Source organism: Vipera berus (assembly GCF_964194415.1).
Source record: "Vipera berus genome assembly, chromosome: 1".
Lineage (NCBI taxonomy): Eukaryota > Metazoa > Chordata > Lepidosauria > Squamata > Viperidae > Vipera > Vipera berus.
In genome coordinates, this window is record NC_138202.1 from 147,701,434 (window position 1) to 147,728,769 (window position 27,336).

The 27,336-nt window shown below is 39.4% G+C and overlaps 1 protein-coding gene across 3 annotated transcripts in view; it reads right to left on the reverse strand.

Annotated features, from left to right (window-relative positions):
• Positions 1-27,336, reverse strand: part of CACNB4 (calcium voltage-gated channel auxiliary subunit beta 4) — a 79,324-nt gene that overhangs the window by 19,227 nt on the left and 32,761 nt on the right. For all 3 annotated transcript variants that reach the window (XR_014024486.1, XR_014024487.1, XM_081312676.1), the window contains 7 exons: positions 16,640-16,759; positions 11,116-11,238; positions 7,786-7,916; positions 5,892-5,968; positions 4,451-4,470; positions 4,280-4,360; positions 1,563-1,621 (listed from right to left, as the gene is read on the reverse strand). Coding sequence is in view for 1 of the 3 variants with exons in the window: in XM_081312676.1 (XP_081168802.1) it covers positions 1,563-1,621; positions 4,280-4,360; positions 4,451-4,470; positions 5,892-5,968; positions 7,786-7,916; positions 11,116-11,238; positions 16,640-16,759 (611 nt within the window). In the remaining 2 variants the exon portion in view is untranslated. The remainder of the gene's footprint in view (positions 1-1,562; positions 1,622-4,279; positions 4,361-4,450; positions 4,471-5,891; positions 5,969-7,785; positions 7,917-11,115; positions 11,239-16,639; positions 16,760-27,336) is intronic.

Below are 27,336 nucleotides of genomic sequence, written 5' to 3' on the forward strand. Positions count from 1 at the left end.
GCCACCCCGTTCCTGGCAATGGGGAAAAAAAGTGATATGTTGCGACACGTCACGTGACGTTGCGAGTTTCACACCCATGCCTTAATCCAAAGACCACTTCAGATATTAAAATCTAAAGTGAGATACATTATATATCTTTCCTCCAGGGGGAGATGTTTCCCTTTTCCATCCAGCTCCATGGTAAGGATTACCCAAGGAGCCAGAACAGTGAGCAGCAATTGAAGATGAATGCTCAGAGAGAAAAGCTTGAGAAATCCTAGAGCTGTAATCTGAAGAAGTTAATTAAGCCTGGATCTGAAATTATTAAACATGCAAATAACCTTCCTGAGACAAAGAATAAGCAAGATTTAGCTTCAGATTAATAGAAGTAGGCAATCAGCCACTGATTCTTCAGCAAGTAAGTTCTGTGAAAAAGCTAGACTAATGGGACCGAGTATTTTTGTCAAAAAATAACCTGTACAATTTTATAGGGCTCACGTAAGCGAGAGAACCACAGTGTGATTAAGCGTGATTAAGCCAAGGAAATTAAAAATAAAAGACCTCCAATCTACTTCCATTTTTTACTTTCTTATTCCCAGAAAAATTTTCCCTATGTTTTAATTAATTCCTAGGAATTTGGGTCAACAGTTCTCACTCCTTTGATAATGAATTAGGTGGCAACATTTGTTTGAGCCAAATTTTGTATTTTCTTTTTTTTTTTTGAGGAAATAACAGAATTTCATCTAACTTTACTGAAAAGAAAGCTCAATAACTCAAGTTTTAAAATATCCATTTCAGTGGAAAACATTTTTTAAAAAATTCAGTACATATTTTACAAGTTGAATCCATACAGACAAAAATAAGTACAATGAGTTTAATTCTGCAAGAAAACTTGGCATAAGGTGGCAGATATGCTTATTAACTGAATAGTCAGATTTTATTTATTTGGGGTATTTATACTGCATGCTAAAATATCTGATCAGTTAGGCCCATTAAGTATATATAATAGACTGATTAATGAAATGGTATAAAAACACTTTAAATAAAAAATAAAATAAATAAATGGACATATGTGATTCATTCATGTATGCTTCTATATACATAATGCTACGTGTCAAGGGAATAATTTAACAGCTCACCAGCTTGTATAATGTGAGATGTATGATGTAATGATGGGAATGACTCAGCAGGGTTTATATCCCTTTAAGAGCCTTTGTATAAAAAAGGAAGGCTCTGCTGCTGTGTTCTCTTTCTTCTGTTTCCTGCTGTAACTGCTGTGTGTTGGACCCTGCTGTATTAACACGTGTGTGTATAGTTCCTGGTGTATGATATTGTAGATAGTGTAATATAAACCATCATTTCATAGAGACCACTGTTTACTGTCTTTACTCCTGGATTACCTCAGTGCAATAAGACTGTCCATGCTCTGACACTATGGCAGTGTCATGATGTCAGCCATTATGAAATCCTGCAATCCACCAGCTGAAATCAGAGTACAATAATACAACTGACTAAGATGTCCATCTAGAAGCCATCTAGGGAGAACTACGAACACAAAGAGAAAAAAGAATATTACTACTCACCTCCCATCGAACCTGTGCTTCAGGAAGTCAAACAGGGCTTTCTGCATCATGTCTGTCACCTTGCAAAGATCAAAAGGTTGCAGTAATAAGATAACAGAGAAAAAAATTCCGAAGTAAACAAAAAAGTGGAAAAGTGAGGCATCGCAGATGCTCAAATTCTATACATTAATTGTGGTGCCTTTAGCGAGTTAGTTCTCCTTCAACAGACATTTTCTAGCTAGACAGAAAGAACTAAATATTCTGCAATAGATCCTGGAAATTTTATGCCATGTCTCAGCACTTGCAAATAGGAGAACACAAATGTCACAAATTGGTCTGCTTTTTATACACAACTCTTTGGGCTTTCCAGAATATGGTGGCAAGAAGTTCCAGATTCTTCTTTGCTGGCTCATGCTACAGGTTGTTCTGTGAACGAGATTTAAACTATAGAGTTGAAAGGGGAAAATAGCCAAATCTTACTTAACTAAGTGCTTAAATGCACCCATATTCCTATATTCAGGATAGAAGGGCAGGATAGAAATGGAAGGAATAATCAACTCCACTTAATTTGGTGAGAAGTAGCTTTAATGACATTTAGTTTATCTTGTTCCTTTTGCAAGATGCATTTTTCTGTTCTCCAAATCCCCAAGAAATTGAGAGCATTTTAGTTTTCTACTGAACTATATAGGCACCAAGTCTTAATATGTGAAACCACCACCGTGGCTGGATTTGCACACCCAACTGAACCGTCATCAAACAAACCACATGGCTTAGTGTTATGCATTAACCCAGCTACTATGTCTGGGCTTAACCAAGCCATATTTAATATTAACTGTGATTTAGCAAACAGGCCAACTTTAATCCATGTTTCACGATCCCAGCTTATATCCTTAAACCAGGAATAGGTGATCCCAGTATGCATTTCTTTAGGTAGAGAAAATATTCAGGTGCTCACATCACCAGAGTAGGTGAGGTCAGAGCTAGTAGTGAGCCTAACCAAAGTTTATTTCTTCTCTAACACTCGCTTCTCTCTCTCTCCCTTTCTCTCATCCCTACGCAAACATAAATGTAACTAACACAGTTATGCAGAAGTAGCGAGATGCATCAGTCATGGAGACATATCCAACAGACTTGTGAATGTAAATTAGGGTTCAGCAGTAGATCCAGAACAGACCACTCTGCATGGAAGAAAGGGAAGAGACCTGCCACAGTAGGTAAAGGTAAGGTAAAGGTAAAGGTTCCCCCGCACATGCGTGCTAGTCGTTTCCAACTCTAGGGGCCGGTGCTCATCTCCGTTTCAAAGCCAAAGAGCCAGCGCTTGTCCGAGGACGTCTCCGTGGTCATGTGGCCGGCATGACTAGACGCCAAAGGCGCACGGAACGCTGTTACCTTCCCACTGTAGTGGTCCCTATTTTTCTACTTGCATTTTTACATGCTTTTGAACTGCTAGGTTGGCAGAAGCTGGGACGAGTAACAGGCACTCACTCTGTTACGCGGCACTCGGGATTCGACCCGCCAAACTGCCGACCTTCTGATCGACAAGCTCAGCGTCCTAACCCACTGAGCCACCGCGTCCCTTGCCACAGTAGGTAGGTTCAATTACAAAACACTTTATCCAAAAGTGAACAGGTGGGGTATCTCTACATTACCACTTCCATCCCCACCAGATCAGGGGTGTCAAACGTCACGTGACAGGTCGCAACATATCGCGACCTTTTCCCCCATTGCCGGCAAAAGGATGGGCACGGTTTCACCATGACGCATCTGGCTCTCGGGCCGGCAGTTTGGCACCCCTGCCCTCAATCAAGGGTGGGGAACCGACGCCCTTTTATGACTTGTGGACTTCAACTCCCAGAATGCCATGCTGGCTCAGGAATTCTGGGAGTTGAAATCCACAAGTCATAAAGGGGCCATAGTTCCCCACCTCTGCCCTAGATATTTCCAATCACCCTCCAACTTCCTTTGTTTTTCCTGGGTAAATGGGCACACTGTAAACAAAGTATGGAGCTGTAGTCTCCTACCACTTTTTTCTTCTTGAGAACACCTGTGGGACCTACTGCAAAGTCACTGGAAACAAAGATGATTATAGAGGTTGGTGCTATGCTCCACAGCAAGCCAGCTCCTTTTATGTTTTTGTTTAAAATTAATCTAACACTCTAGAAATTAAACAGTATAGTAAAGCAGGGGCCAGGGAGGCACCATGGGAAATATCTTTTGTTAATTCCAAGTGAGCAAAGCTATGTCTTTCCTCTTATGTACCATCTGTCATGTATACGTTTTGTTTCTGTTTTAACACAAAAAGTCATATGAAAGATTGCTGTCCATTTTATCTGAGAAAGTATGTATCTTCCTTAACAGTTAAGTTTTTTAAGAAAGGAGGGAATATGTTGCAGCTCTGACAAAGCCATCTATTCCTCAAGACAGTTCCCTTTTCTGTGCAAATCTTGGTTTATTCATTTCATGGCTGTCTGACTACATTATCTGATTCAGATTTACCCAATAATAAACCATTAAAGTGGCTTTCCCCGAACTAACGACTCCAGATGTGTGTGTCTCAAGTTTCACAGCTGGCTTGATAATATTAGCATTAAATTCAAATATATTTGTATAGTTAGCAGATGGGGGGGAAAAACATAAGACAACCTTTAGTTGCTATAATCAGGTCACACAAAGTGGTCAAACGATTTGATATAGTTTAAAAGAAGTCTGGAATGTCAATTCCTAACAGCAGCACTTACTTCATAGCCTTTTAGAGAAGGGCCAACTAGCACAACAGGTCTCATGGATGGGACGACATCGTAAGGAGGCACATGTTCTGTCTGGGAGGGGGAAAATGTTCAGTAAACACCAACTGTTTGCAAGAGTACACTAAGAAATTTTTAGTGTAAAGAGTTCGTTTGTATACTTACCACTTTTTGTTTTTGTTTTGCTGAAAGATAAAAAAAATAAGGTGGTTTTGTTTAATTGCACAGCAGCCACACAAACATGAATTCATTTGTAAAATAGCTTGGTGTGGGGAGACATCTAAGTTTAATCCCCGCTGTCTTGCTGCTCTGCTTGGGAAATGATTTCAGTATCTGTCTTCAGCTACTCCTTCCTTCCACAGGAATGTGACTACTATCACTTCAGGATAGCGGCCTTGTTCCTCACTTCCCATCAATTTTTCAGAAAAAAAGTTGCACCTTTGATATATATATATATCCACTTCGACTAGGAGCAGGCAGCACTTTTGTGGCTGAGAACGGCCATTTTAGATTATTATCCTCATCACTTAGCAAGGCTCAAGGGGTTGGGGTTGGGTATAATAATGGCACCGGGAGGGAGGCAACTGGAATTCTCAGAGGCTTAACATACCTATTTCCTTTTATTTCCTACCAAACTATCTACTACGATTCACCAATGTGCCACATTTCAGTGATGTGATGTCAGGGTGCTCTGGGAAGCCATTCAAGACAGAAATCGAGGGGTACATGAACCACCATTTGTTCATTTAGGCCCGAATAGTTCTTCTCCCCTCTCCCCTCAGTCATCCCGCTCTTGAAAGCCTTTGACAACAGATGCTTATCAGGGACCATCGTCCCCGAGACCAAAATCTCAGTAACTGACATGTTTGAAAGACATGTGCAATTGGTGGCATCCACACAAAGTAAACTGATGGATGCTCCATGTTACCACAGGTCCCTTTCTCTCGCTCTTTCCACAGAATAAGAACACATTAGACAGTCAGAACAATTAACCAGTGGAACAACCTGCCTCCAGAGGTGGTGAATGCTCCAACACTGGAGGTTTTTAAGAAGAGATTGGACAGCCATTTGCCTGAAATGGTATAGGGTTTCCTGCCTGAGCAGGGGGTTGGACTAGATGATCTCCAAGGTCCCTTCCAACTAATTATTATTATTATTATTATTATTATTATTATTATTATTATTATTATTATTATTATTATTATTATTATTATTATTATTATTATTATTATCTTTTCAATTATTGCCTTGTTCCCCACCTAACGCGAACAACTAAAAAAGACAGTATGTTGAGCAAGGTGCAAAGATGGTAACAGACTCACATTTAACATGCACGCAGACATCACAGCTGAGATTTTCAGAATCAGAACATTTTTATATAAAATCTTTAATTTGGGGAGGAACAAACAGAATCTATTTGAAAATCCTTCACAGCTACTGTTATTTACAATTATTTTGAGAGCCAATCCAAATGGATGCGTTGTCCTTCTAAGAGACACACATGACCCTCATCAGCGCAAGGCAGGTTCACAATAGAACTATAGGTAAGACCTCCCAAACCAAAATTATTTGGAATTTATTTCCTCCGAAAACTTTGAAAGCTTACCAGTGGTAGTGGGTGTAGCTCGAAACGTGCCAGACACCATTTCTCCAAGGCTTGAAGACGAATTCCCACTTGACTTCCTATATTATAAAGAACCCCATTGAATGTTTGGATCACTGTGAGAATGTTGCACAACAGAACTTTGGTACTATTTACATGTATCTGAAGGTTAGATGGGCCTACAGCACTTCCTTCTGTTTTTAATTTCAGGTTGACTTAGGTAAAAATCTATATTAGCAATTACGTGGAACTTACTAAGTGAAAGGTCATGAGATTTGAGATTATGGCATTAAAACAACTGCCATTATGTTCAAAGAGGCCTTGGAGAATTACACTTAGAAGGGCTATAAAAAATTGATTTTGTTGGTGGAAGTAATTCGTGTCATTTGGTTCTGGTGACCCAGATTCAGGTGCTTGGCAAGTGGTGGACATTATGGCCACTGCAGTGTCCCATGGTAGGACAATCACTATTTGTGTGCTTCGCAACTAGCTTCTGACAATCAGAGTCAACAGAGAAGCCATCAGTCAAATACCAAGTCACATTCATATCACGTCTAGTTCACTGACATGACTTATCAATTGAACTGCCAGTCCCAATTGTGCTCCTTAAGTGTCATAAATATCATTTGTACCACTTGTACTATAAGAAATCTCAATAGCATGTGGTGGAAAAAGCTTACACCTGTCATTAATATTATCTGTGATATCTGACAAGTTAAAATAATTGGTTGTATGCAAAATGAAATGAAATTAAATATCTTGTATTTCCTATAAGGAGAAGCAGTACAATCATTAAACTCTGGCAGATTGATAATGTATTTTCTTACAGAAAAAAATTAATAAATTTAACTTTTATTTTTAACCAATAGCATGAAATAAAAATATTTTATGTAGTTACATCCTCCATTCACTCAGAATACCTATTTTCAAAATTATGATATATATATATATATATATATATATATATATATATATATATATATATATATATATATATATATATATATATATATATATATATATAAACCTAGCCCAATATTTATTTATTTTTAAAGGATAGACCTTGGAAGCAAAAAGAAGCTAAAATCATCTGCTACCAGTGATTGGGGAGTAGGGGTTATGAACTGCCAAACAGAAAATATAGAGACTGACAAAAACACATTTCAAAGGGCAGATTAAACAGAAATGAAGTCAACCTTTCCACTAGTTGCCAATACTCTTCTGATGATTACCACTGATGGGCAATTTCAAATCACTTGTGCTCTTACCGTTATTTAAAAATAAAAATAAAAAAAAAATTAAGCTAGCTTGGTCTGGGCAGCTCATCACTCAGGATGCTCTGAAATAGCATGATTCTTTAATCAATGCTTCAATCAGATGATAGCTCTCCATAAACAAGGCCACATGGCTACTGAAATCTTTTATCAATCGTGAATGGATGACGGCACCTGGATTTTATTCATTTCTAGGATGCTTCTAAGCTTTAATCAATGAAAGATGATAGAATCTAAGGATGAATATGTAGGTATGTAAATACAATGCCAAAAAGGCAGAGCGACTGCATGCACAATCAAAACTATCAAAACTAGCCTACTAAATTCTGGTGTGTTCCAGATGTGACTGAATTCCCATCTAGGGCAACATTATTCACTATGTTGGCTGGAAATTTTGAGATCAGTCAAGTCCATCCTGGCGGCACAAGTTCAGGATCAGTGATCTAACCCTTTACAAAGTCCTGAAGTCCCAATTTTGTTAGCCCCAGTTTGATTAATTTCTCATCTGTCAGAAAACATATGCCATATTTTGAGAGCTACAAGGACTGGGCAAAATCACTGAAAAGCTGAATTCAGCTAATATTAAAAAAGACAGTTTTGATAAAACCAGTATATTATCTTACCCTCCGTGAAAACGTCCTCTCTTCTGTTCTTGCTGGATCCGAATATTCTCCAACCTTAATGGGCTTGGGATGAAGCCAATTTCACAACCTTCTTTAACTAATCTTCCTATCCACCAGTCATTGTTATATTTCTGTAACAAAGGAAATGCTTGTTTCTGTCTTTCCTTTGCCCTTCTTTCCACATAGCTTGGCATGCCTTGTCCTGCTCTCTCTTCCCATTATTATATTCCTCCTTGAAAGCTACATAATTGATTCCTATATAACCTCTACAATATTTTAAATCAAAGCTGTAGCTTTGCTGCTGAACTGTAACCTTTAATTTGAAGATGTGAGAAACGATTAAATGATATAGGGAGTAATAAATTAACTCTCTTAATATGCATTTAAGTTTATGTAATTATACTACCATGGGCTTTTTAAATACAATTTAAAACATATGACATTTAGTGTTGGTTCTGGCCCCATCACTTTAAGGAAAGAACCCCTCTTGTTCAATTCAAAGATGAAGTGAGTCTCCTTAACTAAAATTAGTTTCACACTGGTGCTTTCAGTAGACTATCTCCTGAGAAGTGGACAGTGATGCCTTGGATATCTCATATGAAGTTAGCCAGGCTCCTTGCTCCAATGACTTTTTAAAAACATTCTTTTATTTAGAAGAAATAATAATGAGAAGACAATATTCTGCAAAATGAAGTGCCAGCTTGGAAACCTTTTATTTTACAAGAATGTACGTGGTTCCCACATAAACCTTGCAAGCTTTCCTAAAAAATAAATGCATTGGATAGCCGTAGCCATCTGCAGGGGACAATATATGGGTGCTTTATGAACTGTCACGGTCACCATGGGATTTTATGAATAGGGCAGACATTTGGTGAAAGGGACATGGCACACTCAAAACGACACATTCGCCCTCAAAGGCTGCCAACCTCTTGAGTTGTATTTTATGTTGATGTTATGCTACCTACAACAGAACTTTCTGCAGATCCTTAACTTTACCAAAATATGTAAGCATGCATTCATGGAAGAACCAAATTATGATCCTATTTTAGTGTTTTTCCTCTAGGTTTCTTTTCCCTCCATTTGCCAATAACTCATTGCTAAAATTTCATATCTTCCTTTTCCATTTCCCCTACTAGTAAAAGTACATTCACACTAAAAGAATGTGCAGATACAAACCAGAGGCTTTTTGTGCCTCTATTGAGCAGATCAGGTAACTAAGGAAGAGAAAAGCAAAGCGAGAGTCCTGTGGGATTCACCACAGATGCAAGTTCAAGAACTGTTACATTATAAACACTTCATACATTTATTAATTGATAGGGTGAGGGTTTATGAGGATGTTTGGGGGAAGTGGACTACCAGACTGGTAGACTGCTTTTTTAAAAAGTCTGTTCTATTCACAAAGTTGATTTAATTAGATGTTATATGAATACCAGTGTTTATTTCATTAAAAAACACTTTCCATACGTTCTTCAAGGCATGTATTCATTCTGTCATTCCTTCAAATATATTAGCCACCCAACTCTAATGGACTCTGGGCAGTGTATATAACCCCCCAAAAATCCATAAAAACAAATATAGATACACAATGCAGTGTACACAGTAGAAATATATCGTCTTTTTATTGGTAACTGAACATAAGAGGTTTATGCACTGCAATAACTGTTGCCACTTAAGGCTTTTTTAAAAGTACATAATATATTATCTAATGGATGATGAATGAGACATCTTCAATATGCAGTTATCCATTCTTGCTGACATTTCAGCTTGCTACCAAAGTGACTTTGCTTGATGTCTGAACTAGACAGTTAAGGGTGTCTGGTCCCTAAGGACTTATGATCCAAAATACACACAGCCTCCAGAAACTGCTAGTTTAAGCAATGGCAGAAACTTATCAAATCCTTTTTCCATCATCTTGTTTAGAGGAAGGGAGGGGGGCTGAGTATGTGATATAATTGCACATTGTTCTAATGTATAATTTCAAAGCTCCGTGTCAAACACCAAGCAGAGTATAATTTATGTCTTATTAAAAACTGATATGTACCATAAAGCACTGTGTTTCAACAATAAGAGTCCACTTAAATACTGCCAAGAACCAGTATAGGGGCAGAGGCTCTCTTAAAGTGTGTACCTTATTTAACTATCATCCCAATAGCAGGATTCCTCGGGTTATTTGCAATAAATGCTCTTTGTCCATAATAATTAGAAATTAACATAAAGTTGCCATTGTAACCTAATCCTCCTGATCCTCATTTGAAAGTTAATTCCATAAAAAAATATTGAGAACACATCCTTTTTTCCCCACAGAGAACTAACTTACACAGCTCCGCTTTGGAAATAGATTTTGCCCTGAGTATTTTTTTCGTTCCAGATTTCTCCACCAAACAAAGTAAGGCACACCCAGTTTTATCTCAAGATTGAATCTGAAAATTGGCAATTAAGGTCAAGATTCTGTACATCCTGTTTTACCATAACTACCATTCAGCTTAATGGTACTCCTGAATAATAATTAATTTGGTAATGTTGCAGCAATATAGATTTGTAATTGTAAAATTAGTCTTGCATGGAATAATGAGAAAAGCTTAGCAGGAGATGGAATCCTTTCTACCTAGTAAGGATAGAAGAGAAGGATCTCTTCTCACAAACAAAATGGAAGTAGCAAAAATAACTAAACCACTTGCATAATAAATGTTCCGGTACTAGCTGACTATTAAGAGACAAATGGCACTGAGGCACCGATTCATATGCTACCTTTACAACCCAATGTCTTCTAAAAATATGAAAGGCAAAGGTAGTATTTTTGTAAGCAAGGCACAAATAAAATCATTTGCTCCTCATGGTGTCCCAAACACTCTTAACTGTTCACTAAGGAAATCCAGTAGTGAAAGGGCTTGTGTTTCATTGTGTGTTGTTCGAGGAATAATGAATGAGATCAAACCCCACTTGGTTTCACTGAGGCTTTTCTGGCTTCAAATGTCAAGTTCTCAAGTATTACAACCTCTAAGCTGTTTGCAATGTTACTCAAGATAAGCGGCTCCTAATAGCAGTCTTTCATCCAGCCTTTACCAAAGCAATGCCATCCTGAGGTAGATTGGCTCCAATTCCCAGAATTCCAGGCATGTATGACTAAAAGGCCATGGTGCTGAAAATTAAGAGAGATTGAGGCTCAACACTTCTTGAGAACAAGAAGTTTGGGCCAGTCTTTTCTAAACGAGTGCCATGCTGGGTAAAACTGGCTGTTTTTCCACTTCATTTTGTACTTTGCACAGTCAAACCTTGTTTAGATTCAAGCTCCTGGGAGAAAAAAAATGAGTATTTGGTTATATGATTTACCTCTTTAATGTGTAGGAAATCCTTGGCATCAAAAGAAATGGCAGTGCTCGGTACGGGAACATCCTCATCTAGCGCTCCACAGTAGCTCACATTAGTCTTTACAGCAAATGCTACAGGCTTGGACTAGGAAAGAAATATACTAAGTAAGGGGGAAAGGGAGATAAGGAATTGGATAAAATGAAAAAAAATATACTAAAATGACTTGATTAACGCTGAATAAAAGAACTGAAATGAATGGGGGGGGGAAATCAGCAGCTCATAACCACGTCAGAAATATACTGAAAGGGCGACGGCCAGTCAATCTTTGTTCATGCTCTAAAATTCAGCCACAGAATGGCAACGTAAGACATGACCATTTTTATAACTACAGTATAGTTAGTTCTGAAGGTTTGATTTCTTCTGTATTATACTCTTTTTTTTAAGGACCAAATGTATACTATTATGCACAAGGATCATTCAACTGATCATTAAACACTACATGACAATTAGATAGGCCTCAAATACAGGTTTACATTGATTATTCTCTTCTTTAACAAACCCTACCTGGCTGAATTCACACAAAATAAGCTGGGATGTTTTTTTAAAAAAAAAACCATGATGCTCAAGCTATAATGAGCCGCTTCGCATATCACGCTAAGGTAAAAGCAAACATGCCGCACTCTAGATTAACATGATCTGTGAACCCAGCCATAGTTTCAGAGATTATGTTATTTATTTGCAATCAACTTGTATGATTTACAGAAATTTATACAGGATCCAGATGACACAATAGCTTATTTACAATCAGTCCATTTCTCCTGCTGCTGCTTCTTTTTTTTTTTTTGCTGACTGTATAAAAAGGGGTGTTGCAGAGTGCCCTATTTAAGCAGTCAGCAGGAGGAAATGAGGAACTGAACCATGGAAAGATGGTAGAGAATCACTAATTGCAGCAGAATGAGTGACACTTCATCATCAACTTACCATAATTACAATATTAAATTACAATAATTTCTGAATCCAGCAAATCTTCAGCGATTGCTACACTTGCCACATTTCATCACGAAATAAGCTACTAAATCACTCATAAATCCGTTTCCTTTTCTATTGTTACTAAGATAGTTGATGCTATTGTTACTGTTCTAGTTGATGCTATCTTTTGAAAGTGCCATTTAAAAATATCAAAAATATACACATGAAGAAAAAGCAGTTCCTATAGGTGCCAGCTATGAAATTTCTCGGCAAAACACATTTGGTATCTGTGATCCTCAGAGGAAAAAAACACAAATATTAAACATTTGAATTGAGGGGGGAAATCTTTGCAATTTTGTCTTTTTCGTTGCATAATAATTAATCTGAATGGGATCCCATAACTGGAAAAATGAAGTGCAAATTGCAAAATCACAATTTGGTGACTTTTCATTTGCATATGATGAACTTGGGTTTCCCTTACATATCTCAGTAAATATTATAGATTTAGATGTGCTGGGTCTCTGATGACATACATGCCTTTTGATGACTTCTCTGCTTTTTACGTTACTTTTCAAACAGTTTAGTTCTGAGGTTCTCGTTTTGTTCTGAAAAATGCTACCCAATCAGAATTACTAGCAGATTATGCCTGTTCTGGTTCATATAATTCATCTGCTACTTAAATTAAAGAGTCATCTGCATTCCTCTGTGAATTAATCTGGAAAAAAAATTTTAGGTGGACTTTAAGGTAAAGGTTCCCCCGCACATGTGTGCTAGTCGTTTCCGACTCTAGGAGCCGGTGCTCATCTCCGTTTCAAAGCCGAAGAGCCAGCGCTTGCCCGAGGACGTCTCCGTGGTCATGTGGCCGGCATGACTAGACGCCAAAGGCGCACGGAACGCTGTTACCTTCCCACCGGAGTGGTCCCTATTTTTCTACTTGCATTTTTTATGTGCTTTCGAACTGCTAGGTTGGCAGAAGCTGGGACAAGTAACAGGCGCTCACTCTGTTATGCAGCACTCGGGATTCGACCCGCCAAACTGCCGACCTTCTGATCGACAAGCTCAGCGTCCTAACCCACTGAGCCACCGCGTCCGGTGAACTTTAGTATCTGACAAATGCCAATCTATTAGAGCATCTGTCCGTCTGAAAAGATGCTATGATGGCATTGTTACAGAATCCAGTGAGGGGGAAAAAAACCAACTGGGAAGCATGAATATCCTCCTGATCAGTCAAGTAGTTCACTGCAGCTCCAAATTCAACAAATTACCCTCTTTACTCTGTAACAGCTTGTTTTTTTATTATAACCATCAAGAGCTGCTATTGCAAGATGGGCAGCCGTATAAAACAGAATAAAACAAATGAATAAATAGTTCCACATCGCCATAACATTTTACAGCTCAGGATAAATACTGTCGTATCTGTCTGAAGGGCTCCAACTATCTTTCAGCTGGGACACCTGTTTTTTCTTTTCACCTCTTGCCTGGTTTCTGCTCTAGCTGTGCGTTTCAAAACTGGCCTCCCCAACATGATGACAAAATATGCTACCAACATATCCACAGACATTTTGGTGGGCTGGCTGATTAGCATTGAAAATCGGAAACTGGCTTGAACTGAATTGGGGGGGGGGGGAAAGGGCCAGCATAATCTTTATTTCCAAAATGGCGCCATAACTTTCTTTAGACATTGGAACTGATGGACAGCTGCTAATCAGTACTTTATTTGCAAGCATGTCTGCTTGGCTGAAGATGACACAAAGATAAGTGAATATGGATTACAGTTACACATATACAGTATATATTCTGGAAAAAGACTGTGGCAATCTTTAATTATACCATTGCCCAGAACATGACTTTAAAAGTCACCAGGAACTAAGCTTGACTCAAAGGAGATAAACCATTTTTATATCCTCCTTTCAATCAGTTTATAGATGAGCAATGCTTTCCCATCAGCAGTCACTTACAGAAACCCACTCACAGTATCTAATTCTATCCAATTCACCAAACATTTTCCATTTTTCACTGAAAATAGTCCTTTCTTAGCTGCCCAACTCAAATGTTTCCCTGTGCTCTTATTTGCGCCTACGTACTTTTAAACATTTTCCATCTTAATATTTGTTTCAGCTAATGCTCTCTCATTTTTTGCGTGTGTGTATGTATGTGTGTGTGTCTGTGTGTGTGTGTGTGTGTGTGTGTGTTAAATGCTTGTTAACTATTTAGATTACCTTGCTAGGCCCCAAACATGGGACAAATCTTTATTTCCTGTTTCGGCCTAACCGAAGGCCATCCACAGGCAGTAGTCACAACAGTGACAGCTCATATTTGTGTAAATTTTAGATTGCTAACAAAGAATTAAAGGGAGACTGATATGCATTTCAAACTTATTTGTTTTCATCAGTCAGCCATACCCTTCTGAGATTCGAACCTGGGCTGATTGCACATTAGGCAGTTGTTTTAACCTCTAGGCCACAAGCTCTATCTCACTATTTCAAGCTTAATAATAATGCCCATCATCTGAGAAAGAGTTGGGCTAATCTAATGAAAGTGCTTTGTGAGTTATATATACCGTATATACTTGAGTATAAGCCGAATTTTTCAGCCCACTTTTTGGGCTGAAAAATTCCACTTCGGCTTATACTCCAGTCAACAAAAAAACTTACCGAGGACTTGTGCGCGGCCGAGGCTTTGGTGCTTCCGGGATCGCGCGCACCTCTCCCAAGCCACCGCCGTCCGGAGACCTGCCGAAGTTTGGGGAGGTTTGGGGAGGTGCGCGCGCACCTCCCCAAACCTCCCCAAACGTCGGCAGGTCTCCGGACCTCCACGCCCTGCCTGCCTGCTTCTTTCCGCTGCGGAAAGAAGCAGGCAGGCAGGGCGCGGACCTCCCCAAACGTCGGCAGGTCTCCGGACCTCCGCGCCCTGCCTGCCTGCTTCTTTCCGCTGCGGAAAGAAGCAGGCAGGCAGGGCGCGGAGGTCCGGAGACCTGCCGACGTTTGGGGAGGTTTGGGCACCTCCCCAAACCTCCCCAAACTTCGGCAGGTCTCCGGACGGCGGCGGCTTGGGAGAGGTGCGCGCGATCCTGGAAGCACCGAAGCCTCGGCCGCGCGCAAGTCCTCGGTAAGCTCCGGGCGGTCACTTGCTTCGCGTCTCCTGAGGGAAGGGGGGGCGACTGGAGCGGGCGTGTTTCCTCGCCTGCTGGGCGCCGCGATTTGCCCGGGGAACGCGCGGGCCCCGAATGGCAGCGTGGAGCGAGGAAGCGGACAGCCAGGGCTTCCCCGAGAGCCGCGGCCACACAGGGTATTCCTGTGTATTCAGGCTTGCAAAATGGCGGATCGAGCCTCTGCTGGCGGCAGAGGCTTGCAGAGCGCGGATCCAGCCTCCGCCGGCGGCGGAGGCTTGCAGAACGGCGGATCGGCTTATACTCGAGTCAATAACTTTTTCCAGTTTTTGGGGGTGAAATTGGGGGTCTCGGCTTATACTCGAGTCGGGTTATACTCAAGTATATACGGTAGCTATTTCCCAAATTAGTGAAGCTTCAATGCATCAATCTGCTCTCCGCTTACCTCATGTCACGTTAAAAAAAAATTCTTGGCTTTTACAAGGTAACCACCTACATACGAAAGTCTGTATATATGTATGAACATCTAACAACAATACCAGGAACATTCTGTAAAGAGGGCAAAGAGTTTTGCACAAATGTTAGAGAGATAGGGTAAGAAACCTTCTGGTGACTTAATTAATCTTTAGGGAAGTTAAAAATTCTTATTTTTAAATATGAAATATCTGAGGAGATAACTGAAAAACACAAAAAAACCCTCTACTCAATTTCAGCAACATTACTATGGCTAGATTATTAAATTAGAAGGCTTCAGGGTAAGGTGTGAAATAACAGAAGATATAAGAGACAGAGGGGGTGGCCTTGAAGGATAGGAGGAACAGATAGTCAAGATAAACCTGACTTGAGTCTATTCCAAGAAATTAATTTGAGAAAACACCTCAGACAAGCCCTTTCCTGCTTGACATGAAGATAAAGGGAGAAAGAAGGAAACACATTCAGATTTGCAAGATTTTGTTACTATAACCGTTCCCAAAAAGTTGTTTTAGACCTAAATGTCATTAATTTCTTGGCCTGATCTATCTTACAAGGCAGACAGAAGGTAGTGCAAGTTCCAGGAGCCTTTTCAGTGGTGGGATTCAGCCAGTTCGCACCACTTCAGCAGAACCGCTAGCTACTTTTTTGTTGCCCAGGCCCAGAATGGACTCCCGGAAGCAGCATACACACAGAGAACCGGTTGTTCACATATTTGAATCCCACCACTGGGCCTTTTGGTTATAAAACCTTTTCACAAATACGTACAGTTGGAGGAAATATAGACAACAGTATCACAAAAGCTCTGATTTAAAAAGGTACTTAATGCCGAAAAATAACCCACCCACCCACTCCAGAAAATTACTAAACCTGTGGCTGGATTTCCCCACGGCATAATTTTCTCTCTCTCTCTCTTGAAATCTATAAGTTGGGAAAAAAATAGTAAATAAATAAAAGGAAGGAGAGAAGAGGAAGAAATGAGGGTGGGGGGGATACCTTTGCTCTTTCAAGCTGAATAGCTGCTTGCTGTTCTCTCTCTTGGCGGATGGCTTCCCTGTCCTCTTCCAGAGATACATCAGAATCCGATGGTCTGCTTGTGTATGAATCTGCTGATCCCTGCAAAGAGAAGATTATTAACAAAATGATGGATAGAATACAGGAAGAAGCCAAATGTGCAGGAAAAATTATCCAAGGCCAGGCGTTTATTTTTAACTCCCTTTCAAAGTTATCTTTTATTTATGACACTGGCCTTTTTTCTTCTTTCTGACCAAATAGCACATTAACATTCACTTTCCTCTCTTCTTTTTCTTCTGAGATAAGCTCGAGCACAGAAAATACCTTTTTTCCTGACAGTTGCTGCTTTTGCTCAAATGTAATTCTCTATGTATTCTAAATACTTTACATGTATTCTATAAAAGTAATGGACGCAGCGCGCAGCAACCTAGCACAGGCAGGGTTCAGATTCTGTAAGTCATGATTTATGTTCTTCCAACTTTACGCAAAGAGACACAAAAATAGCAGCCACTATTTTCATGCCCGTACTTGGCAAGCAATCTGACATATGTGAAAAATCAGCTTAAGCAACAGTTCCTGGAACAGATCCTCTTGTTTAATCTAGGGTCTGCTTGAGTAAAGTTCAGAACTTGTAGGACAGATAGCCACAGAATACAGATTATTCTCCATAGAAAGGTTACAGGAGTAAATCAAAACGTAGCACAACTAAACAAAAGTCACTTCTCTTGATAAACTGTACAGCGGCGTACTCATTTTTGACAAGCATCCTGATCTTATGCAAATACTCGATGTTATCAACGAATAAATAAAGCTTAGAACTGCGATCCAAATTGGGCCTCCGATCAGTTCGTGTTATTCCACAATCACATCAACAAGTAAAATACAGTCAGACAATCAGTGTTAGAATACGTATTGTGACGTATGAACTTGCCTTTTTTTTATAAGCAAGGACTGGAACTCCTGGGCCTTTGGGGCTTAATCTGGCCCATACAGCCTTAAGAAACAACATTCTCTTTCCTCTGATACCTTCCCCTTTATCCAAGCCTCCTCTATTGCTAACAAGCGTGTGTAGGTTCCCTCCACCTGCATCAGTCAGGGGAAACAACACAGTAATCAAGGACAGGCTGACTTTGCTCAGGGCCCCCTTGCAACCCATAGCCATTACTTAGGATGGCCTCTTGAGAATGAAGGGCAGAGGCAGAAGGCAGCAGTGGTGGCAATGCTTCTTAACAAACCTGGCCAGGAGAAAAACATTACTTCCTGATGCGAAGAAAGGTAGAACGCCATCTCCAACTGAGTGGCAGGAACAAGGATGTGTGCTTGCAGCCTGCCAAGTGAGCTCTATTTGGGGCTGATGTGAAGGTTCTGCCTCCTCCACAGGGTTCTCCATCCTAGACCAGTGGTGGCGAACCTATGGCACGCATGCCAGAGGTGGCACTCAGAGCCCTCTCTGTTGGCATGCACGCACGCCACTGCCACCAGCAGCAAGTCCATCAGGCCACCCGGAGCAGAAGCCCCACCCAGCAGAAAGGAGGCGAAGCGGCCGACTAGCAAGCTCGAGTAGAGGTGGTAGAGCAGAGGTCACCAACCACTGTTGATTGGTGGACTGGAAGTAAAGGGAGGGGGAAGCATTTTACATGCGTGCATGCGCGCCCAGGGCCACAAGCACACACATGCTGCAAATGGGGCGGGGCTAGTGCCTGCATGATACTCACTAGCCCTGCCCTGTTCTTGTGTGGTGCGGCGCCTTGTATCTGCACCCAGTGGTGTGGTGGCAGCCATTTTTGCGCCTTGCAGCACGGTGGCCCATTTTTGCGCCCCTGGTTTTTGCATGCCAGAGGTGGCACTCAGAGATGCCTCCCTGCCCCCCCGATGGCACTACAATGCTGATGCGGCCCTGGCACTTTGCGATAAATAAATGGGTTTGGGGTTGCGGTTTGGGCACTCGGTCTCTAAAAGGTTCGCCATCACTGTCCTAGACTCTCTCGTCTGTCACTTTTTCCTTGATGTATCCCAGCGGAGATGGTCCCAGGTTCTGCGCTAAGCTGCCCACTTTCCTCCTGTCAGTCATTCTAGATAGGCCAAATCAGGAAATGTCCTCTCCAAAAAATACTGGAACTCTCCTTTATTTATGAGGCCAATTCGGAAATAAACCTCCATTTGGTTATCAATGACAGACACTTGCAGATACAGAACTTTTATTATACACATTAGAAAACTACATTACACTACTTTTCGACATAATCGCCATTCAAACTGAGGCACTTGTCATAACGTCTTACACCTGGGAATGAAGCCACCCTTGTCAATTTCCTGCACGAGTTTATCGCTGTCTACAGATGGGCGGCCACTTCTTGCCTCGTCATGCACATCAGTTCGTCCATCTTTAAACATGTGACACCACTGACATACGACACCTTCACTCACTGTAAACATTATAGTTCACAATGAATCACAGCTGCCGAAGGTTTTTTCGCACACAGGAATTGTATTACTGCACGCACTTCACATTTTCTACAGCAGAGCTCATTTTCAACTGATCTAGTGGAGAGGTCCCCAACCTTTTGGGCACCAGGGACCAGTTCCGTAGAGAGATTTTTCCACAGACGGTGCGTTGTTTTGTGTGCTGCCTGCCTCCCACGGATGGGGCTTTGCTTGTTTGTGCGGACCAGTTCCTGGCATGCCACAGCCCGTACTGGTCCACGGACCAGGGGTTGGGGACCCCTGATCTACCAGATGAGTCAACTACAACACAACCTTTTCCTTCCACTCCTCACTGCCACAGAACTACTGTGCATGGTGCCATAGGACAGGTGTCACTATCCCTGCCTATTTCTCGCATATGCTCAAACAGAGGTTTATTTCCAAATTGCGTCCTATTTAGGCTATGCAGTCTCTTCAACCAAAGAAGGTCAAGACAGGGCAACTTTCTCAAACTGTCTCTCCCCCCCCCCCTCCCAGGCAGAGCTCATGTTTTGCTAACAGTCTTCATATCCTTGCCAAGTTCATCTATGTGGTTCTGTATGTCCCTATCCATCAATGAGAAAGGTGAGATATTTTGTTTAAATCTTGACTCAAAACCCCATGCTTTCTCTTTAATTACAATTGGAAAATACCAAACGATAATTGCTTATTTTCACTGTGACCGAATGCATGCTTTAATTTCCTCTCCATAAAATTTTGAGTTACATTTTCAGGAACTGAATGCTCTTATGAGAAGGGGACATGTGCCAAGCTAAAGAGCAACACTGCTATACTTTTTAATTCCTTGTGAAATTTCAAGATGATTCAGCTCAATATTTTATGTTGTTATGCACAGGCATTCATAGTAAGTTTGTTTTGGTTAATGAAAACCACTTGGCTAGATAAGTGGCCAAAATGCTGAAAATGTACTTTCATTTTGATATATAGTGCATTTATATGATGGCAAACCATGATACATTTTATTAATTTGTGAATCACTGGAGACTTTTATATCAGGCCCATGACACAATCCTTGGTTTCAGAGCTGAACTTACTAAGGAAGAATCTCTCTCACACCATTAAAACCCATTTTACAACCATGAGACAGATGCTAGAAAACCTTCAAGACCAGGATCAAGCAGCTATATGGCTGTTTGACTTGAAAAGGTGGGAGAAAGAGACCTGGATTCAAGTCTGGAGACTAACTAACCAGAGGGCAGGGTGCTATTAGCTTCTTCTTCAAGTATGGCTTCCTAATTTCTCTGGAATAAATTAATTTATCAAACGTTCTCAAGTCTGTTTAGGAATGCAAAGTGGGGGGGAGAGTTTAATCACCATGACTGCTTCAAGAAATAAATCTACAATGCACCTCTTTTGTTATCATTATCATACCAAGCAAAGTTTTTTTATTGGTCTTACTGCATTTTTAATGTTATAGTGCTTTTTCCATTTCTGATATTCATCTGCTATTTTAGCTGATGCTGATTTAGCTATTCTTTTACTTGAATTGATTTTATTCTATCATGGAGTATCACCACTGAGTGCTGTTGTTGAGCAGCTCATACATTTTTGAAACAAATAAACCCCATTCACTGGGACTAATTCAGTTATTGTTGTTTTGTAGAGAAACAGGGAATCCGTAATTCAGTCTCTTCTACACTGATTGATTCTGGCTCTTTCAAGTTTCAAATTCTTGAGGATATAGCTATAGCTATTTCCCCACTCATAGTGGTATGTAAATAAATCACCATCACCAGCATCCTCTCCACTTCTCAATTATCTTTAAAATGGTGTTTAATTTACACTGCTGCAAAGTTTCATGGAAGAACTTTAAAAACAAAAGGAGATTGGCCTAACCACCTTTCTCTTGCTGATTATCAACAATAGCACACAAAAGTGATGACACAAATATTGTCATGAGTAGAATCTTCCCCTATTTGCCATGCAGTTTGAACTTACAATTCAGTCAGATTTTTCTAACTTTCCTCAGTAATTTAAGGGTTTATCGGATATATGTGGAACAAATGCCATTTTATACATACAATTATAATATTATCATCGTGTAACACAACAAGCATATTGTTTATTACAGGTCATAATCTTAGCCAGCAAATGCTAAGCATGTGAAAGGGACATTTTACAACAAATAATATGAATATAACAACATACGTAGTACATAGAAGGAGCAGACTGATGTTGATTAAAATCTGAGTTGCAGCTTATCAAACAGTTCATTTCTGTCTTCTATAGCTTGAATCTTGACTTATCATCTTACTAAAGATGTCTTAGTAATGTTAGAATAAGGTATCACTATGCATTACCAGAACAGTGCTTTGACATGGAGGTCATGTCTAACAGAACTCTCGAATTGAGAATTTGGCCCGAACTGGTTCCAAAGTTAGCAGCTGATTAATTTATGTCCTTAAAGCAGGGGTCTTCAAACATGGGCCTTTTATGACTTGTAGACTTCAACTCCCAGAATTCCTCAGCCAGGCCCACTGGCTGAGGAATTCTGGGAGTTGAAGTCCACAAGTCATAAAAGGGCCATGTTTGAAGACACCTGTCTTAAAGCATTTGCAAAAAGTAAAGGCCCATAAAAGTGCCAAGGACTATTCCAACTACTTTACCAACTACCTACTCTTCCTAGCAGCCAAAAGAAAAATTACATCGTGAACATATTAAATAAAATGGCTTCATAAATACATATGATATATAGTAGGAGAGTGCTGGCTTGGTTCCTAGCTACTGCTGTGTACACAACAATGTATCAAGAACATATAGGGAGTTCCATAACTTCCAGATCATTACACCCCAACACATATACAGAGAGAGAGTTTGTCACTCTTAATGCAACAGAGACAATAAAAGAAAGTTACAGAGCTGCAAGTCCAGTTATGGGTCAAATGAGATTGCCTGTGATTCAGCTTTTTGTCTGATAAAGAGCCCTCTATGAGACAACATAGTTTCATTCTGTGCTCTTATTTTCATAGCCAGCACAACACTACTAAAAGTATTTTTGCTTCTTTTAGGAATAATCAGGAGCTCCCTGTGTGGCTCCTATCAAGTCCAAGTATCTGAAGTTTTATTCTGATCAGGTTCTTTATGCAAGAAAAATGTAGGATGTCTTTAAAATTCTGCCTGAATTATTTCAACCCACTATCATCATCAGTGTTGTTTTATCAGTATTTTAATTTCATCAAGTGTGGAGTGTGAATGTTGGCAGCATCCTAAAGAGAGTATATAGAACACTACTAAATTGTCATTGATATAAATACACTAATCATTTTTTTTTTAAAAAAAATCAATTAAAGACAACAAATTTATTTCTAACAGCAGGTCATTTGTAATTACAGGTAAGCCTCAATTAGTGTAGTTAGTGTATCCGATGAAATGGTTGCATTACTTGAATATGCCCTATTCTGAGAGATAGTTCTATGGAAAATGTGCTAATTGATACCAGCTTGATGGAAATAGGCAATGAAAAAGTGTAAACAAACATTTATACGCACATTAATGAATTTAATGTACTTATAAATAATTTAAATTTATGATTAACAAAGTCACAGAGTAGCTATATAAAGCTTAATAAAAAGAAAATCTACTGCAGATTTTGACATTCCAACATCTTATCCTTTTTAACATTGCTATGACATGCATGTCATTCGGTTACATCAAGCGTTTGCTGTAATGTAATGAGCCTTTTTTAAAATAAAACTTGCATTGTTTCCCTCCGACAAAATATTCTTTTTCTCCATTGTGAACACATGAAGATTGGCAGCATATAAAATCCCAACTGCAACTAAACATGGGCTAGCCTCTCATTAATTGAATTTTGGATCACATTTTACAAATTGCACTAAATCAAATGTTGTATTATGCAAACTTGCACAGATAGCAGCCTACCTGTACTCTCCCCTTAGGGTGTATTCACTTAAAAAATATCAAAATTATTTTCCTACACTACTACTAGATGTGCATATATTTATGTCTGATTTTTTTAAAATAAAAGATAAAATAGATATTCTTCTCAAAATTGACATTTCTACCGTGTTTTAAATTATTGCATTCGTCCAGCTCAGTGGCTTCAAAACATTCAAATGTGGCATCTGTCTTTCTCATTGAATTGCATAAGATTATATTTCATGTTGCTGTATAAAGATAAAAACTATCTAGCGGAATTCAAAGCATAAGACCAGACTTATCACCTATACTGCAGTTGAGTGAGTTGAGGTTTCTGGGTTACGTGCAGTCTTTAGCTGGGGGCGGGGGCGGGGGGAGCAACTATGGCCCCTTTACAACCTGTGAACCAACAACTCCATGCTAGCTCAGGAAACCTGGGAGTTGAAGCCCACAGGTTGCAAAGAGGCCATAGTTACCCATTTCAGCTTTAGCCCCTTTTCCGAATTCCCCATAAGGGTTCCCCAAAACATATCATCAAAACTTGGCTGAATCATACTGTGTACCTGAAAAAATAATCAGAATTGAATTAAGTTAAACATCTGACAAACTGAATATACGTATTTAATTTTCGAAAATCCCACTTGTCTGGTTACATCATCCACACATGCAAAAAGATTGCCTTGCCCCAGATCTACACCCATGCAGGAAATCAGCATTATGACAACCTAGCCAAGTATCTCCTCTGCTTAGGTTCTTCAACTATTCCCTTCCCTATCTGTCCTCAGGCACAAGTAGGAAAACATACAAGTTTCTCACCCCAAACAAGCCTTAGGCTGATAAATACTTCAAAGACAGGTCTCCTACTCTTCTAGAAGGTCAAGGATATTCAGCTGTGCTGAGATAAACTCAGAAGTGGTAACCATTTCTTGTCACTTCAGTGTTATCTGCCACTCTGGCAGTAAGTGCACTGCCACTCCTTCCAAAGGATTTAAAATTGGGGGGAAAAATAACTCATCCTGATCCATCAGATCTGGAAATACGCAGGACCTGACTTCAGGATCTACGGCAATTACACCATTCAAAGAAATCACTGCAAAACTCAAAGCAACGTATTCAGCATTGCTGTTTGATCCAGTTACAGTTTCTATCATCCTTTTATCTAAACCAGTCTTTCACTGGGCAGTCTAATTGGATTGCTGTTCCGTGCATATGCGTGCATGCGCACACGCCTACCCATTCTTTAATCTCTCAAAAATTTTATCCTCACATAGTTGAGATTATATAAACCCGTCTACAGACATTTCCGATAAAGTTTCTCCCTTCTGGGCCAACACTACTTCAAAGTACTTATTCCTTCACCCTAGTTGTTTCAGTCATCTGAATTTTATCTCAACAAAGTACATAAACGAATTATAAAAATAGTAACTCTGATAAATCAACATATAAAACCTCATCATGCACACATAAAACCTCATCATGCACCTCGTCATAACCCTAACCCTAATAATAATAAAGTTGGAAGGGACCTTGGAGGTCATCTAGTCCAACCCCCCTGCTCAGGGAGGAGAACCTATACCATTTCAGACAAATGGCTGTCCAGTCTCTTCTTAAAAACTTCCAGTGTTGGAGGCAGGTTGTTCCACTGATTAACTGTTCGAACTGTCAGGAAATGTCTCCTTAGTTCTAGGTTGGTTCTCTCTTTGGTTAGTTTCCATCCGTTGCTTCTTGTCCTGCCTTCAGGGGCTTTGGAGAATAGCTTGACTCCCTCTTCTTTGTGGCAGCCCCTGATGCTAACATAGTACAATCTGTTTCTAGCTTATTATGTTTTGCAAACCCAGTCTCAGAGTAAACCGTGGTTTAGAGTTTTATGTAATATGTGTCTGTGTGTTTTTCATACTGCATACTATAAGCAGTAAGAAGTTCTAAAAGGTTTTGTTGGCAAGTCCCTTGATCTGTCCTACCACTCGCTCATTGATAGAAAGCTTTATATAGATCTAATTGCACTATAACATCAATGAATGATAAGAGACAATGATAACATTGCAACACACAATGCACACACAGCATACAAAGTATTATACTTATAAAAAGTATTATAGAACAATTATGATCCAACAATTGATATTACTTATGGCTTGCAATTTATGAAACTGTCAACCAGCTTTAGTTCAGTCAAACACTCTTATTTTGTGTATTTAGGACATCCTACAAATAATGATCAAATTACTATTAGTGTCATAATTCACTATTTGGAAATGATTTGGAGCTATTTCAGAAAAAAATACTCTATACTGCTTAATAATTCCATTTCAGGTCTATCAAGGAGTAAACTCCATTTCCTCTTCTTTATCTTCTTCACACCATCTCTTAATGACCGATGCATTTTTTCCAGGTTTACTTCACATTTCAATTTGCATAAGCCTAAATGTGTAAAGTGCATAACAAAACTGACTTATGCCATTTATATATTACAAGTATGCCATGCTGAGAATTAAAAATTAATTTTGGGTAACCTTATGCACAGAATAATCTCTCCTTAGAAGTCAAATCCTGAAATTTACTAATCCTTTCTCAAAGTAAAAAATATGGCCGCATTAACAGGCAATGATGATGCAACAAATTAAATTCATGACAAAACACATATCCACCAAGCAGCATCAAATCTTTTTTGCCCATATTACTTACTAAACATTCTGAAATTTACATTTGTAGCTCACAGAAAACTAATTTCATAGAAATATGGCAATGGACTGTGAATACCAACGTTTTATAAATTAATTATCTGGTTTCCCAGAAGAAATCTGCCATTTAGAAACAAGAAGCAAAGGAAAAACAAACTTTTGTTTTGATAGAACAGTAAGAAATCCTCAAATGCCCTTTACAATTTTTGTTTCCTGTACTTCTATGACGAACTAGGGATCTACAAAAAAGCTGCACATAGCTAGCAAAGCAGAATAAGAAAAGGGGGGGGGGGAAGAACTGCTTTCTGCAAGGAGAAAACGAACAACCACTGAGAGAATAACATACATTTTAACTCATCATTCCAACAAAATGTATTGTTATTGAACAATGGAAAAGATTGGGTGGGAAAAAAACCTCAAAATTTGAGAGCATGGCAAGAATTTTTAACTGGGTTTTTTTAATTTTAGGGATAATTTAATCTTTTTTAATTTGTTTTTAACTTTTGTACTGGTTGTTTTAAATACCCTGTAAACCACCCTGAGTCCTTCGGGAAAGGGCGGTATATAAATCTAAATAAATAAATAAATAAATAAATAAATAAATAAATAAATAAATAAATAAATAAATAAGAAACTGGGAACTTAAAAAAAGATGTAATGGATTTCAGATTAGGAACCTCCAAAAGAAAATAACTGATGTGATTTTCTAATTATTTGAAAGCCAGGCAACTTAATTATGTAGACATCCTTAAAGTATATCCCAGACTGTTCCTTCTCCCAGTTTTGGTGAGTCCTCCAGATGTTAGAACTAAAATTCTCAACTAACTTAAACACTCTTAAATTAAAACCAGGCTAACTTCCCTATTCACATATAAAGAGAGGTCCTAAAAATCTTCAGTGTCTGTTTTTAGATTACATTCTTCACTTTTTTGCTGAAAGTGGGGTGCATCTTCCAATAACTGTTTGGCTCTATCCAGCAAAAAAGTAAACAAACACTCAGGACCACCAACTGGCTAACCTACTAAAATAAGTTGGGCAGAAATAAACCAAATCTGCAGCTAGAGAAATTAGTTCAATGATTTTTCTGAATTTCTCCAGGAGGTAGATTCTTCCTTAACTGTTTCAGTAGGGATCGCTCCTGAAAAAGCTACAAGGGAGAAGCTGTCTCTTGATACTTTTTCTATGGATTGACTTGAAGTATGGAAAACCATTGAAGACAGAACATTCTAACACAATTCAACTCTTCGGCCCTTAGCAAGATCACATACTCTTCCACTAGAATTTCACTGAATTCCTTTTCTCTTTTGAAATGAGTTCTAAACTCCTTTTCAACGAATAGAACTCTTCACAATTCTTTCTGACAGGAGAAAAAAAATTGCAGAAATTCTCTGCCTATAGCACTAGGGATTCGCCATTTTTGCCACACCAAACCAAGCTCCTCTGTTTCTCATTCCAGTCAGTAATATGCTTGCTCCGAAATCTGCTGTCTTTATTATGTGCACTTAGAAGCAGTTATGTCACTCCTGATCAGTAATCTGGAGGTGCAAGGAGATAACATGCCAAAAAATGTTTGTTGTGTAGAGCACAAGCAAACAAGGTTTTCAAGCATTTTGGCTTAGCCTGGGATTCAGGGTG